This window comes from Aspergillus caelatus (assembly GCF_009193585.1).
Source record: "Aspergillus caelatus strain CBS 763.97 unplaced genomic scaffold BDV27scaffold_335, whole genome shotgun sequence".
NCBI classification, from domain to species: domain Eukaryota; kingdom Fungi; phylum Ascomycota; class Eurotiomycetes; order Eurotiales; family Aspergillaceae; genus Aspergillus; species Aspergillus caelatus.
In genome coordinates, this window is record NW_022475598.1 from 20,283 (window position 1) to 35,338 (window position 15,056).

Genomic DNA, 15,056 nt, shown 5'->3' on the forward strand with positions numbered 1-15,056 from the left:
TTCCTTTAAAATATAGTTATGCGTATAGATATTCATGTATGACCAAACCTAGACTAAGTATATTCAGGTATACTTATCCCCACTGTTTTTGGAAACTTCTATACGATGTATGGTCGAGGGCCCCCTACAGGTCACATGACTTAATACAATGTTGACCGATTCCCCGCGGTTTAGAGTGTTGACATTTGCCCCTATAATATTCAACGCTTCTAGCGCGATCTCATCATGGATGCAATAGAAGATAAGGAGGTCAAACTCCAGCGTGCTTCTGGCGACTTGGTGACGGAATTTTCAGAGAAACTGCCCTCTCTGCTCTGGAAGCCACGAACGGAGAAAGGAGATACCCGAGTTCCACGAAGATGGACACAGGCTGCTAAGACGGAGAGACTCCTAGGCCTTGTAAGTTAAGATGACACTATCCTCTCAATAAACTGAGGAAAATTGGAAATGTACTGAGTTGCTGTTCGCTAACATGAATTCTTGCTACAGCTGGAGCCTTTTCAAGAATGGCCTCAGCTATTGGATCCACACCTTCAAACGCTGCTGCCACCTCTGGTTGATGCTTTCTTAGCGTACTTGCTAAAGCACCGCGATGATTATAAGTCAGATAAGCCACAACAGCAGCGGGCGGTTTATCCCTTGCCAAGGGCAATATGTAGGCTTCTTTACACTTTTTGCAAAGTGCGTGGGGTCAAGGTTATTAGCAGGTTCTTGAATAATGAGCCCAAGTACCTTGACCCTTTACTCAGGGCTTTTATCGAATGGGATACAGTAACCCAAGATGATTCCGAAATCGGCTTGTCAGAGGACATTCCTCGACGGCTTGTTTGGGAGGAACGCTACGTGATGTTGATTTGGCTCTCGCACTTGTTGCTCGCTCCTTTCGACTTGGCGTCTATGTCATCAGATAATATTCCTGTGCCATACGAAAATCTGGGTCAACTTAGACCATTACCGGTTGAGGTACCAACAGTCTCGAGGTCTCTTCTTTCAGTATCGTTGAACTATGTCAATGTCTCTGGGAAAGAGCGTGAGGCTGCCACTGTGGTTCTTGCACGTCTTGTACTGCGGCGGGACATGCAGGCCCTCGGTCTGCTCACTAATGTGACAGACTGGGCATTTTCCATTGTACAACCCGCAGGGAATTCCGAGCTGCCATCTGTCTATACTTGCATCGGTGTCCTTTCTTTCCTTGCACGCTTAGGTGCTTCAGGTCAGGTTGAGGACTTTGCTCCCTTGATCGTGCCCGTGTTCGAGAAGACGTTACGAACTGCTCAGGGAAATTCAGAAATTTCCCATATCATTCAATCATCTGCGTTGGCGCGGAAAATTATTATTAAAATCCTCCGTACTATGACAATTATGGCGCTGCAGCTTAGCGAAAGAGCGAATAACACCCTGTCGGAGGATAAGGTATCTTCCATCTTGGAAGATACCATTGACCACTTTCTGGTGGCTCTCGCTGATAAAGATACGCCCGTACGATTTGCTGCGAGCAAAGCACTCAGTATAATTACATTGAAGCTAGATCTGGATATGGGTACCGAGGTTATAGAGGCAGTTACCGGTTCTTTGGAGGAGAACATACTCTATGAAAACAGTGATGGCACCATCATAACACCATTTGAAGCACGCAGGATTGGAACGGATAATACCAAAAGAAACCTGAACGCTGTTGACGCTCAAAGATGGCAGGGTCTCATACTAACATTGGGTCATTTGCTATTTCGCCGCGCCCCTCCGACTAACCAACTTCTTAATATATTGCAACCACTCGTTTCTGGACTCGACTTTGAGCAGAGATCCTCGACTGGAAGCTCTGTCGGCACTGGGGTCCGTGATGCTTCATGTTTCGGTATATGGGCTCTATCTCGCAAGTATACAACTCAGGAGCTGCTCGCATTGGATGCACAGACAATAAGTACCTCTACGAGCCAAAAGGAGTCAAGCATATTGCAGATGTTGGCTACGGAGTTGATATGTGCCGCTTGTGTGGACCCATCGGGTAATATTCGGAGAGGTGCTTCTGCTGCTTTGCAGGAGTTAATTGGTCGTCATCCTAACACAATCGTTGAAGGTATTCCGCTAGTACAGGTCGTGGATTACCATGCCGTGGCACGCCGTTCACGAGCAATGATTGATGTTGCAAAAGCTACGGCAGACTTAAGCCGTCAATACTGGAGTCCTCTTGTTGAGTCATTGATGCACTGGAGAGGAATTGGTTCGCCAGATGCTGAGTCGAGAAGACAGGCAGCAAATGCGATAGGGGTCCTAAGTACCCATAAAACCTACAAGACGATGAGGATTGTCCTTCAGCGACTGCTCAAGAAAATCTCCAGTCTCCCTCGAGGCGATGTTGAAACGAGACATGGGTGTTTCTTGGCCCTCTCAGCCACAGTAAACGCATTTAACTCCTACCAAGAATCACCATTTGAGAACAAAGACCCGTCCGAAGGCTTGGAGGTTACTACGCAAATACAACAACTCTGGGATATTTTTAGTTCCCCGCTTGGCCCCACAAAAGAGGACTTGACGCTCCAAGTTCGACGTCCGGAATTGACTGCTGAAGCATCATCACGTCTGGTATACTCTCTCTCTAAAGCGGCTTCTTTAACCAAAGATTCCCATCCATCTCAGCCATCAGTTACCTTGCTTGATAAAGCTCGAGAAACCCTCTTACTCTGCATTTCTCGAAGTGAAGACATTGTGATAGAAACTTCTTCAGATGCTATATCAGAGTTGTTCCCTCTTCTACCGTCATCGAAACAAGAGGAGACGATAAATGGCTGGTTTTCGTACATTCATTCCACTTGGAAGTTACCGACTGGCCGCGGTCAGATCTCAGTCCTTGGTTCCATATTCAAGCAAGTTAGGCCTGAAGACGATATAAGGCAGTCAATCATAAAGGAACTGCTACAGTGTGCCGGAAAAGAAGAATTGATTGAGAAGCGAGTAGTAGCTGTAAGGAGTTTGGCCAATGGTGTTCTGCCGTATATAGGTACGTGAATCACAATGCACAATGAACGATGCTGACCATGTTGCAGATATAACGGATGCTATCTCAGACCATCTTATCGAGTTCTTGAATGACTATACGACAGATAGACGAGGAGATATTGGGTCATTGATAAGACTGGAGGCAATTCAAGCTGCCACGATAGTCCTCCAAAAAGAATCCGGCTGTGCAACTCGCACCCGCCGAGTCCAGAGCATCATCAGTTGTTTATGTCGACTTGCAGCAGAGAAGCTAGACAGAGTCCGCCTTCAAGCTTGGCTTTGCTTGCAGAGCTTCTGGAAGTCAGCCGGAGATTTTCCACCCTTACAGAGGTGGGTGTGTATCACACGCATATCTCAGATTCATCGCTGACTGTATCAGACAATATGAGCATTTCAGTCACGTATCCCTGCCAGACTACTTCCTTCAACTCTTTGAGTTGCAAGCCATCGACTGGCTGCGCCTGCCATTATTCCAAGGAATTGCGACTTCCGCAGTTGCTGGGGCAGAGGGTCTTGTTCGCTCAAGCCGTTCGGCTCTGGTGCAGAGGATCAATAAGTATCAGGCTGAACAGCGGCAAGACATAGTGACCTCCATTATCAAAGATCTCATGGTTGCCCTGAGTGATAACCTACAAGATGACCGCTACGCTATCCCAGTACTGGAGTTTTTGGCTTTCTTGCTAGATAGCTATATCAGCTCCATCCCCCAACTTTCAGAGTCAAGGTTAGTTCCTCTCTACCCGCCGAACTGAGATAACTCCTCACAGTGCATAGCTATAGAAAATTGTTTGTTCTTGTTCAGAAGGCACATTTCAAATCGTCCAACATAGCGAGGTTGGAAGCCGCAATCAAAGTGTATGCGCCTTTGTCAAGGCTGGAGCCGCTACGAGCGGAGGTGTTGAAAAAGATGACCTCAATGCTTCTGCATCCTTTTCCACGGGTATGTCTGCTTAACTTAGTTGGGAGGGATCATTGCGTTAACTGGCATATAGGTTCGAAATGTTGTTGCAGAATACCTGTTTATAGAGACTACGCTAGAGTCGGTGAAGACTGGAGACTGGACGAGACAGCCCAAGGAACTCAAGGGCCAGGTCGAGGATGTGAGGAAAGAGTTAGCTTGTAGATAGACCACATCGCTTTAGACCATGCTGATGCTTGGTATCACAATCAGAGAACATGAAAACTGATACTCTAAAACTAGGCAGACTTGTACAATTATTTTCATAATCAAGAAAGCGAAGCAAAGAACGTAATGATAGCTGACATATACCCCTATATAAATAGGAAAAAAAAAACAGAGTGCATCATCCGTGAATCGAACACGGGCCTCATCGATGGCAACGATGAATTCTACCACTAGACCAATGATGCTTATATGTAATGAATAGTCATCTTTACAATAAATAATCCTAAAAGAAACCTCCAAGCCGAATACTCTATCTTCAGAAGTTCCGCAACCCGATCAATCGCAATTACAACACCAGCTCGACGAGCTCCCCAGTCACAAACATGGCGTCAATGACCGCGCCTGCAAGCAGCGTTCCCCCAAACTCCACGTAAGTTTAAAGCTTCTTTCCTTCATTAAGCCTCCCAACAACGAGGAAAACTAACCCAACAACCACAGAGTCTATGTACGATCCCACCCATCACAACCTCCAGCTTACCAAGTGCACGCTCACTAACACCCAGCTCCCAACCAGGTCCGCAACCTCGAAGAACGTGTCAAAGTCGACCAGCTGAAAGAAGCGCTCCAAGAGATTTTCTCAGAATATGGCAACATCATCGACATCGTCGCGAAGACCAATCTGAAGGCCAAGGGTCAGGCATTTATCGTCTTCGATAGCGTTGAGTCGGCTTCGAATGCCATTGATGAGATTAATGGGTTTGAGCTCTTTGATAAGCCGATGGTGCTGGATTTCGCGAAGACGAGGAGCGATGCGACGGTTTTGAGAGAGGGTGGGGAGGATGAATTGGAGATTCACAAGAGGAGGAGGTTGGCTGAGAAGGGTGCGTCCTTCTTCTTATTTTTTGGGACTTTCTATCTGCGCCCTTTTGTGGATATACGCGGGGGGCTTTTTTTTATTGGCTGGCTCGAGGCTAATGAGGTAAACAGAACGCAAACAAGCCCACGAGGCCCTCGAAGCTCAAAAGAAGCTCAAGCGCCCTCCCGGCGCCCCAGAATCTACGCGTCCTGCCAAAACTGCCAAGGGAGCTGGTCTCAAGCCCACCAGCGGTGCGACGGCGGCTGTCATTCCCGACGAATACCTTCCTCCCAACAAGATTCTGTTCCTGCGGGACCTCCCCGACACGGCAGACCAAGAAAGTCTTACTGCTGTTTTTGGACGCTTCGAGGGATTCCAGGAAGTCAGATTGGTGCCGGGCAGAAAGGGGATTGCGTTCGTCGAGTACGAAAACGAGTCTGGTGCTATCAGTGCCAAGGAGGCCACCTCGGGGATGCCTATGGGGGAGGGTGGCAAGCCGATCCGGGTTACTTACCAGAGACAATGAGCTGCACGGAGGCAGTTCGGGCAATTGTGAGCAACTTGTTCTGGCGTTGGGGTGGGTTTTATCTGTTTTATTATATTGATTGCAATTCGATACAGAGCTTGAGCTTCCCCTCATGGGCTTTTATTCTTCTTTTTCGTGTCTTTTCTCTGTCGAGATTGACATTGTAACAAGTGAGATACAGGAAGATGAAAATAGCAAATGAATGATACCAATGACAGCTACATGCTAGAAAGTATACTAGTTACAGGGACAGGGGAAATGAAAGAAAAGGGGAATAAAATTAGAAAATGACATCTGCATCTTCTTGCTCTCCGAGGACATCAGGGGCGTCAGATGCTTGTTCCAATGCCTTTTGGCCCTCTTTCTCTCGGGCGGCTGCCCGGGCTGCCTCAATCTCGGCGTCTGCAGCTGCAGTATCGCGCTGCTTCTTACCTGATACCTTCTTGAGTCGGTAGAACTCTTCTCTGTCAAGTTCGTCGAGTTCGGACATAATGTCTGGTTTATGTTAGTTGCGAACCAAAGCGGATACTAGAAGTCACTGACATTTGATGGTGTTCTCGGTCCGGGGTATGATAACATGCTCACTGGAGGAGAAGTTAGTTTGTAGACTCCTGGTCTACTAGAAGAAGTGCCTTACATGGCGTTTACTGTGAACAAAGTTAGCTAATTAAGCATCAACCTACACATAGTAATAGAGTACCCACCTCTCCGATTGACAACCTTGATCACCTCGTCTAGAATTACGAACGCAGTCTAAATAGTTGGAGTCAGAGGTGGAAAATAAGCGGCTAGCTTCCACACCGTACCTGTAAGCTTGCAAGCTCAACCAAGGTTTCGACCGCGCGAGCATACGTCTCTCGAGACCGTTGGACTTGCTGACCTCCTTTTCCGAGACCAGTTAAGCCAAAGTCGTTAATTCCTTCCTCTGTGTAGCTCTCGAAATGAGGCAGGAGGACACCGGAGACGTTATCTTGTTTGGCGCGTACACGGAATCGTGCTTGCTTGGCGGATTCTTGAATCTGGTAGCCGATATCGCCACCAACAGCATAGCTCACTTCGGCCAAAGAAAACGCGGCAATCTGCATGACCCTCCCCATCTTCTGTTTGGCCTCATCGATACGTCGAGTAATCTCTGGCTTGCCATGTCAGTTTAGAATTGATACAGGGAAATGCGCTCATGGCGTCCACTTACCCCGGAAACGCCTGTTGTTCACGACAACTTAGTATGCGTATTACAACTGATTCTTGCGTGGTGTACTTACTTGGTCAACGCCTCACTCTTCCTCTTTAGCAAGCTGTGTCCGGTTTCTGCGCCTTTCAGTTTACTCTTCATTACTCCCAGCGACTGGCGAGTCGGGAAGACTGCCTCGCGGCCCTAGGGGTGAGGAAAAGACATCAACAGTGGGTCCACAAGAGGACCTGGAGCAGAAAGGACAGACATACTACTGCACCCGACATGGCTACAAGACTCAAGGAGCACGATCAGCTTGACTTGTGAGGCCACGACAGGGAGCGGCGTAGATGACGATAGGCGATAATGGAGGGGGAGCTTGGACCACCTGCGGCCCGCATGATAGCAGGTCACGTGGGCGCTGCACGACTTCATCTCTGCAGTCTCTCAGGCGGCTATCAGCCAAACACGACGAGAAAGCTCTCCAATTCATGCTACACCCCTTTCTTCGGACCCTGTGTTGACCGTGTGAGCCGATCCCGCTCGACTGAGTGGCGACATGCCAGGGACACTCCTGCCCCCGAGATCTCACCGGCAACACGCGCAAATGGATCGCACGTCGGCCTCAGGGCCGGACCTCTATTTGATAGTGAGTTGTGACGCCGGAACTTGGTAGGACAAAGACTAACTGCACTATCTGTTCACAGGCCGACCAGGATACTGTATATGAACAGGATCTCCTTCGGGACACCGGCAGTATCAAACCATGGCTTGCTTATATCGAATATAAGCAGCAACATGGGACGCTCTACGAACAGGCTTTTGTATGTTTCGGTTGCGATTAATCCTGCTGTACGTGCTGCTAATCAATCGCAGGTTATGGAGCGTGCGTGCAAGCAGCTCCCAAGATCTTACAAACTGTGGAAGATGGTACGCTACTTCCTTCAACCCCACCTTGTCGCATTGAAGTTTGCTGATTTTAGTAGTACTTGGAATTCCGCACGAAGCATCTCCAAGGTCGCAACCCGACTATATATCGAGCCGAATACCAGAAGGTCAACGCACTTTTCGAGCGTGCCCTTATACTCCTCAACAAAATGCCACGGATTTGGGAACTGTACCTCTCATTCCTACTTCAACAACCCCTCGTGACACAAACTCGACGTACATTCGACCGCGCACTACGAGCTCTGCCGATCACTCAACATAATAGAATATGGAAACTGTACAAGACTTTAGCGCGTTCCGCTTCCGGCCAGACAGCCGTGAAAATCTGGGCTCGGTACATGCAGATCCACCCGGAGAACGCGGAGGAGTATATTGAGCTTCTTGTGGAGATGGGACAGTATACGGAAGCCGTGAAGCGGTATATGGAGATACTCGACAACCCAAGATTCCAATCCAAGGAGGGGAAGAGTCACTTCCAGCTGTGGACCGAAATGGTGGACTTGCTCGTATCAAAGGCGAAGCAAATCGAAACTGGTCCGCATGTCGGCATTGATGTGGACGCTATTCTACGCAGTGGAATTGACCGGTTCGCTGACCAGAGAGGTAAATTGTGGGCTGGATTAGCAACATATTGGATCACGAAGGGTAGTTTCGAAAAGGCTCGAGATACCTTCGAGGAGGGCATTACGACGGTCATGACAGTCCGCGACTTTACGCTCATTTTCGACTCCTATGTTGAATTTGAAGAGTCTATTATTGGCAATTTGATGGAAGCGGCAGCCGCTCGCGCTGATAAAGGCCAATCCGACGAAGAGGCAGATTTTGATCTGGATCTCCGAATGCTGAGGTTCGAACAGCTCATGGACCGCCGACCATTCTTGGTCAATGATGTATTGCTACGACAGAACCCCAACAATGTCATCGAATGGGAGAAGAGGGTTGCTTTGTGGGGTGACAACAAACAGGAAATCGTTAACACTTACACGGCAGCCATCGCAGCTATAAGCCCTAAGAAGGCTCATGGGAAGTTCTCCGAGCTCTGGGTCAACTACGCCAAATTTTACGAGAGCGGAGGAGACCTGGACACAGCTAGGGTAATTTTTGAAAAGGCTGTGAAGGTCACCTTCAAATCAGTGGCTGAGCTCGCCGAGACGTGGTGCGAATGGGCTGAAATGGAACTCCGCGGTGAGAACTTCGATAAAGCTGTTGAGGTTATGGCGAAAGCAACGCAAGCGCCGAAAAAATCAACAGTCGACTACTTCGATGAGAACCTCTCCCCCCAACAACGAGTTCATAAGAGCTGGAAGTTGTGGAGTTTCTACGTTGATTTGGTTGAAAGTGTCGCGTCGTTGGAAGAGACAAAGAAAGTCTACGAGAGGATTTTCGAGCTACGCATCGCCACGCCCCAAACTGTGGTCAACTATGCCAACCTTTTGGAGGAGCACAAGTACTTCGAGGATTCATTCAAGGTCTACGAGCGAGGGTTGGATCTCTTCAGCTACCCGGTTGCATTCGAGCTCTGGAACCTCTACTTGACTAAAGCCGTGGATCGGAAGATTGGTATTGAAAGATTACGAGACCTCTTCGAACAGGCCCTGGATGGATGTCCTCCCAAGTTTGCCAAGCCGCTCTATCTAATGTATGGTAATCTTGAAGAAGAACGTGGATTAGCCCGTCACGCCATGCGGATCTATGAGCGTGCTACGCGTGCAGTGTCCGACGAGGACAGATTCGAGATGTTTGAGTTCTACATTACGAAGTCTGCATCGAACTTTGGATTGCCTTCCACAAGACCGATCTACGAACGTGCTATTGCGGCATTGCCCGACCAGGAAGCCAAGGAGATGTGCCTCAAATTTGCGGAAATGGAACGACGACTTGGCGAAATTGACCGGGCCCGCGCAATCTATGGCCACGCTTCTCAGTTCTGCGACCCCCGTACGAACGCTCCTTTCTGGCAAAAATGGGAAGCATTCGAAGTTCAACATGGCAACGAGGATACCTTCAAGGAGATGCTTCGTATCAAGAGAAGCGTTCAAGCACAGTACAAGTATGCATTCACTCTTAAGTTGATAACACTATGGATCAAAGCTAACGTTACTGAACAGCACCGACGTCAACTTCATCGCCTCCCAGGCTATTGCTCGCAGTCAACAGCGGACTCAAGATGGCGACGAAAAGGGCGCCGAGGAAGGAGATGTGGATGGCTCGACAGCAGACGCTATGGCAGCCCTCGAACGACAAGCGCGTGCTCCTGTGGGCTTTGTCGCTGCCAGCACAGGCCCCGAAGGTGGAAATCGACCCCCACCACCTGGCCAAGAGCAGCCAGCTGCTCCTGCAAACCCTGACGCTATTGACCTGGACGAAGATATGGACGCCGAGTAAAATACCTTTGCAATTGCTGCTTTTGTTTTCCTACCATGGCTTTGGATAGTTGCGCTGGCCGAGTTATCTCAATTATCATCGAACTGATGCATGAATATCACACTCCTTTGCTGTTTCCCTTGTAACAATTATCGTCCTGAAATCTCCCCGCAGCCGTTTTTTATCTTATTTTTTCTTTTTTTCTTTTCCATTTTCTTTTTGGGGCTGTCTGTCAGGGGGTTGCTATCCTCAGCACTTACTCGAATCATGGATATCATCTCTATCTTTTGCTTTTCCTTTGTTTGTGTTATTAACACTATTCGTCTTGGTGGTCTGAGATACCTTCGATGGCGTTTTCTGTAGACGGAATGGATTCTACATTCTGGTGCTCTGCGGAGTGACTTCCCTCTATCAGTCTGTATCTATATGAACTGGTTATTCTCCAGTACCAGTAACCTTCCCATTTGTTTGAGGCTATTCGAAAGACTTTGCCCAGTGTCTTATCTCACGCCGAAGTTCAGTAAGGGGTAACACAGAAATGTGCCTATCATGAAAGAATCAGACTCACGTGGTTGTCTAATTAGGAGTCTGATATTACGTTGCTACCAAATCATACTATATGGCCTAAGGAGCATTCCGTGATAACTCTGCTAGACTATCAACCATGTACTACTAACAACGTGTATTGTATTGTTTCGATAGGAGTATGTAAGTATGGAAACGCATGAACATTGATAATGATAAACGAAACCCTAAGTCAGATAAAAAGCAATATCAACAAACCCCATAACGCAGATATCGCTTCAAAACTTCGGGGATGTGAAAACAAACGAGAAGAAGGGATCCGAGAGAGGAAATTGGCTAATTAAGCTGCGCAAAGCATGCTCAATGAAGACTATTACCAAGCAGCTTGTTCACAGGCCTCAGTAATGAGAGCGCATCTGAAATCTGAGTAGCTCGCCCTAAGTTCCAAGATATCCACGTCCTCTGTGAACCCAAAAAGATAGCCTCTCGGATAGCCGGTGCGCTGGAGATTTTTAATGAAACGTGCGAAAAGCTCCCCAAACTTCGGTGTACAGGTCTTGTGCTTTGATACCAGGGTAGTAGCATGTGCATTAACCAGCTCGATCGTAAGCTTGTCCTCTATACATCTAGTTAGCTAAATCATGATGAGGAGGGGTTCTATCCACTTAACACCGAAGGAGCAGCATGCGGATCTACTCCATACAGATCCACGAAGACATCGTAGTCCTTCCGATCACCTGAGATATACAGCTCGCTGTCAGCCAAGACGTCCCCACCCGGGACTTCGATGTTTGCGTGAGCAAGGTGTTCCCATTCATCGATCAGGCCACGATCAAGCTTCTGCCACTTGTAGCTTGAGAGGAAATAATTCCTTGATGGGTTTGAATTGTCCCTTTCCCCTTCAAGCTCCATGACTTTCATGGCTAGCTGATTCTTCTCGTACAACAAATCAGCTACCTTCACCTGGAGTAACTTCACCTTGCCGCGTAGTTTATCGACTTCGTATTCAGTCAACGCAACCTCGTCTCCGAGGCCTGACTCGTCATGCAAACGCCCCGTCTCCCACGAATCCATTTCAGCTGTCCACTTGTGCCTGGCACCTGAATCACCGTTCGCATTCTCCAGCTCCGGCATTCCATCCTCACCGATCCACAAGTGCTCATAGTTGCCATTCTGACAACCATCGTTCTCTTCAGCATGCCCCAAGTCTTCATCATTCGGATCCGCTGACCAGCCACTTCCTTCCTGATAGGTATCGTCCTGATCAGTTTCACCCAACTCACTTGTCGCGTGATAGTCCTCATTCTGCTTGAGTAACTTGTCAAGCTTCTCGTTCATCTGATCCACCTTCTGACGCAGTTTGTCGGTTTCACTCGTCTTGTTAGTCATCCTCATGTCCCAGGAGTTTGCGGGTGCGGGACCATGAAGCTTGTCGTCTGCCATTGAGGATTCGGATTTGATTGTCGTTGAGGCCTTTTCTGCTATTCTGAGGGTCATTTCGTTTTCGTTTGTTTGAGGGTGCTGTAGACTGGAGTGTTGAGGAAGGTTCTTGGAGGCTTGGGTTCGAGGGGGAGATTGCTGTCTCTTCGAGTCAGTTTTGCGACTCATCATGATAGAAAGCTGACTTTAACTTGCCATATATGAGAGGAGGAAACAAGGAAGGCGTGAGAGGGGAGAAAAGAAGAAGAAGAAGAAGAAGAAGAAGAAGAAGAAGAAGAAGAAGAAGAAGAGGTGACGTCCTTACTGATGTTGGTATTTTACTACAGTACTCTCTTTGTTCAATAAAGAGTAAGAGAACAGGACAAGGCCAGTCCACAAGTAAATGGATGTGTGAAAGTAAAAATATGACTGATCAAGGCAGAGCGGAAAAAAAAAAAATGTCTTCTCGAGATCTCAGATTGGTATCCATGGTCTGCCAAAAGGCTGCATATGTACCCAGCTTTTATAGACAACGGTGGGTCTTCGATTGCAGCCATCATCTATGGGAATGAAGGTGTAATCCGAGTGAATGGCCAAATTGAATAATTAGATGGCAGTTGAATTCCTGCAAGGAGTGAGTAAAGACTAGCCGAGTCATGAAAAGGCAGCAATGCTGATAGAAAAATATCATGTTCACCGGTGCTTGGAACGCTGTCCATGTTATTGGGCTTGGTCCACGATTCTGACAGAGACGCAGTATAGTTTTAGACTATCACTGATGTTTTCCCACTCAGATACGAATGAACTTGGTGTGTATAATTCATTACTGCACACTTGATAAATGATTCTTGAACTTGATAGGATCTTCAATATGATGCCGGGACTTGGAATCAATGACAGTTTCTAGGCGTACTTCACCAATGTATCAGGTGACAGGCTTTCCCTATTGTGGTCCTTCTTCTGTTTTCCGCAGGTTACGGGTCTTCGAGCCAAGGCAGCGGAATACTCGTGCGCTCTTTACACTTGTTAGGCAGTTTGTAATGACTATAGCGGAAGGCTTAGAGCTTACTAAGTACAAGTCCTAATGCCATTAGATTCTGGAACGCGTCTCCTCTGCACAGGGCCTAGGAAACGCAGTGGTTTACAACAGCGAGAAAAAGCAGATGGAATCTCCGAGGTGTGCCAATTCGTTACCATAAACTGCCCAAGTTCAGCGTAGATAGGTAGACTCGTGGCTAAGAAATCCAAGCCATTGTTACCTGAACTATGTCAAACCAGCCCTCACATACTTCTCGTAGTATGGACTAGCACGCACCTACCACCTACATGCACAGTATGCCTTGTGAACATTACAGTGACACTAATGGTAGGGCGTGCAGAAGCAAAGTCCATGGGTGCACGTCCCATCACATTGTTTCTAAGCCAGGCGTTGTGAGTACTGGGGTTGAATATGTTGGAGAATAGAAGGTCCTGTTGGTAGGACATACCTGTCTCTGTTCAGTCTGGAGGGCGTCCTCTCAGTCGAAGGTGTTGGTAGTCTCTAGAAGAGCAGCAGGCATGGGGGTAGGGTTAGGAACATTGTTACTGATAGTACTGTCATAAGTAAAGGTCTGCGGGGAGAAAGCCAGTACAGTCTTGAGATATAGACTGAGTATGGCGAGGAGAGCGACAGTAATCTTGATAGAAGGCATACTGCCGGATGGATGCAGAGTGTGTCTGGTAAGGATATAAGTGTTGGTGGGTAGAGAAACACAGGAAGAGAGAAGAAAACAAGGCTGAGAATTTTTGAAGTTATATCCATGTCCCAATCCTAGAACATAGTCAAGTGTCGTAGTTACATTCACAGTCAATGAATACCACCCTCGAAGCACAGTATACCTCTTGCCATTCATGTTTGGATATAGATCCATTCACCTATAGTAGTTCACTATGAAGTAAATGAGCCTTTCAAAGCTCCGATTCTTGAGTATCTTCCTTCGAGTATGAGTGATGATATATACCACATATCAAGAGCAATAACCACGCTATTTGTTTTCCCAAATTCCGGAGATCATTCGTCTCCTCGTTCCAAATGGATTCAGTATAAGGTTACTCAGCCTCATGAGGTCTGTAAGGGAGGTATTCATAGCATTCCTGACGACCTGATCGTTTTTCACTGCATCAGTCAGACCGAGGCTTGAGAAACGTGTGAAGGCCTCCCTTTATCATTCCCTGCGCGTAGGTATTGCTAAAAACATCAAAAATAAAACAAAACAAAAAATAAAGGAAAAATGCTAGTAGCATTCTCGCCCCCTCAGCGTGTTTCTTGTAGGTGAAAAGAACATTATAGTTAGTTAGTTGCAAACGATAACATAATAACCTGGAAATCTGAATGAGTATCTACTCCGTACTGTCGCTCTCCTTGCTATACCCAGTCTATTCCTCGCTCTGAACTTGCCGATAAATATTGGCCACAAGAGGCAGACCCACCTACTAATAGTTGTCCTTCGAGTCTCGCTTAGAGCACTTCCGCAATGCATGCGTATTGGCCGAGGTAGATGAATGCCATGAGGCAAAAGAATACGAGCCTGCAGAACTCATCACATGTGCTAATTAAAGCATATTTCTTCTTTTGGCGCGGCTGAAGCCGGGGATAAGTATCGTTACTTTGGCGATTTCTTCACTAAATTCCATTATGGGAATGAACGCCGGCGCCGCACTTAAGCACTATGCCGATCGACATCTAAAATGCAGCTTGGCAATGATCAGCCGTAAATAACTTCTGTCAAACTTTCGCTAGAGACCCTGAGAGCTGAACTGTGAGCTCCTTAGGCAGCTTGGTGACAAGGCATCGGTAAGACTGTACGCAGTAAACGACCAACCAAGAATCCCTGATGCTCTCTGATCTGAGGTAGATGCCAATAGAAAAAAAATGCAAGACTGTAGCGCACAGACAGGGGGAAGAATGATCCGGCTTGTTAAGAGTGGAACCCACGAGGCGTTGTAGAGATCGGCTCTACTAAGGCTATAGCCGGCTAGTCTTGGTACGCTACAACGAGTAGGGGTCGGTATTGCTTCTACTGATCAGCTTTGTCTTGTCTCCCCTTTTGAGGGGCGATAACGTCCTTTTTTATTAATAAAAAAA

General features: G+C 47.4%; 4 protein-coding genes and 1 non-coding gene across 5 annotated transcripts; 2 read left to right on the forward strand and 3 right to left on the reverse strand.

The window, feature by feature from the left end:
* Positions 1-225: 225 nt before the first annotated feature.
* Positions 226-6,000, forward strand: BDV27DRAFT_169437 (tubulin folding cofactor D C terminal-domain-containing protein; the record flags this gene model as incomplete). Its single annotated transcript, XM_032075033.1, has 9 exons — positions 226-399; positions 490-2,998; positions 3,045-3,327; positions 3,377-3,721; positions 3,772-3,937; positions 3,990-4,108; positions 4,499-4,553; positions 4,698-5,004; positions 5,111-6,000. 9 exons carry the CDS (start codon positions 226-228, stop codon positions 5,503-5,505), a joined length of 4,353 nt encoding a protein of 1,450 aa, XP_031921500.1. The 3' UTR covers positions 5,506-6,000.
* On the reverse strand, positions 4,298-4,368 carry BDV27DRAFT_t222. Its single transcript has one exon. It is a non-coding gene; the product is annotated as a tRNA-Gly (tRNA).
* BDV27DRAFT_137758 (H(+)-transporting V1 sector ATPase subunit D) lies at positions 5,702-7,010 on the reverse strand. The gene is made up of 8 exons (XM_032069066.1): positions 6,949-7,010; positions 6,768-6,880; positions 6,698-6,708; positions 6,312-6,637; positions 6,210-6,258; positions 6,143-6,152; positions 6,049-6,089; positions 5,702-6,000 (listed from the first exon to the last, which is right to left on the reverse strand). Exons 1-8 carry the CDS (start codon positions 6,961-6,963, stop codon positions 5,786-5,788), a joined length of 780 nt encoding a protein of 259 aa, XP_031921501.1. The 5' UTR covers positions 6,964-7,010; the 3' UTR covers positions 5,702-5,785.
* A 146-nt stretch (positions 7,011-7,156) lies between these two features.
* Positions 7,157-10,586, forward strand: BDV27DRAFT_137761 (mRNA splicing protein SYF1). The gene is made up of 5 exons (XM_032069067.1): positions 7,157-7,325; positions 7,384-7,500; positions 7,553-7,606; positions 7,663-9,674; positions 9,733-10,586. The coding sequence occupies exons 1-5, from the start codon at positions 7,236-7,238 to the stop codon at positions 10,007-10,009; spliced, it is 2,550 nt and encodes an 849-aa protein (XP_031921502.1). The 5' UTR covers positions 7,157-7,235; the 3' UTR covers positions 10,010-10,586.
* A 371-nt stretch (positions 10,587-10,957) lies between these two features.
* BDV27DRAFT_137762 (uncharacterized protein) lies at positions 10,958-12,214 on the reverse strand. Its single transcript, XM_032069068.1, has one exon. The coding sequence runs from the start codon at positions 12,122-12,124 to the stop codon at positions 11,171-11,173; it is 954 nt and encodes a 317-aa protein (XP_031921503.1). The 5' UTR covers positions 12,125-12,214; the 3' UTR covers positions 10,958-11,170.
* Positions 12,215-15,056: the final 2,842 nt, after the last annotated feature.

Bases quoted from the DNA above. Each gene is read 5' to 3' on its own strand.
- BDV27DRAFT_137758 (XM_032069066.1), bottom strand. The intron at 6,259-6,311 runs GTACGGTGTGGA...CCAACTATTTAG, and splicing joins TTGAGCTTGCAAGCTTACAG to ACTGCGTTCGTAATTCTAGA. The intron at 6,001-6,048 runs GTCAGTGACTTC...AACATAAACCAG, and splicing joins GACCGAGAACACCATCAAAT to ACATTATGTCCGAACTCGAC.
- BDV27DRAFT_137761 (XM_032069067.1), top strand. From the start codon at position 7,236: ATGCCAGGGACACTCCTGCCCCCGAGATCTCACCGGCAACACGCGCAA. The intron at 7,326-7,383 runs GTGAGTTGTGAC...ATCTGTTCACAG, and splicing joins GGCCGGACCTCTATTTGATA to GCCGACCAGGATACTGTATA. The intron at 9,675-9,732 runs GTATGCATTCAC...GTTACTGAACAG, and splicing joins AGCGTTCAAGCACAGTACAA to CACCGACGTCAACTTCATCG.
- BDV27DRAFT_137762 (XM_032069068.1), bottom strand. From the start codon at position 12,124: ATGATGAGTCGCAAAACTGACTCGAAGAGACAGCAATCTCCCCCTCGA.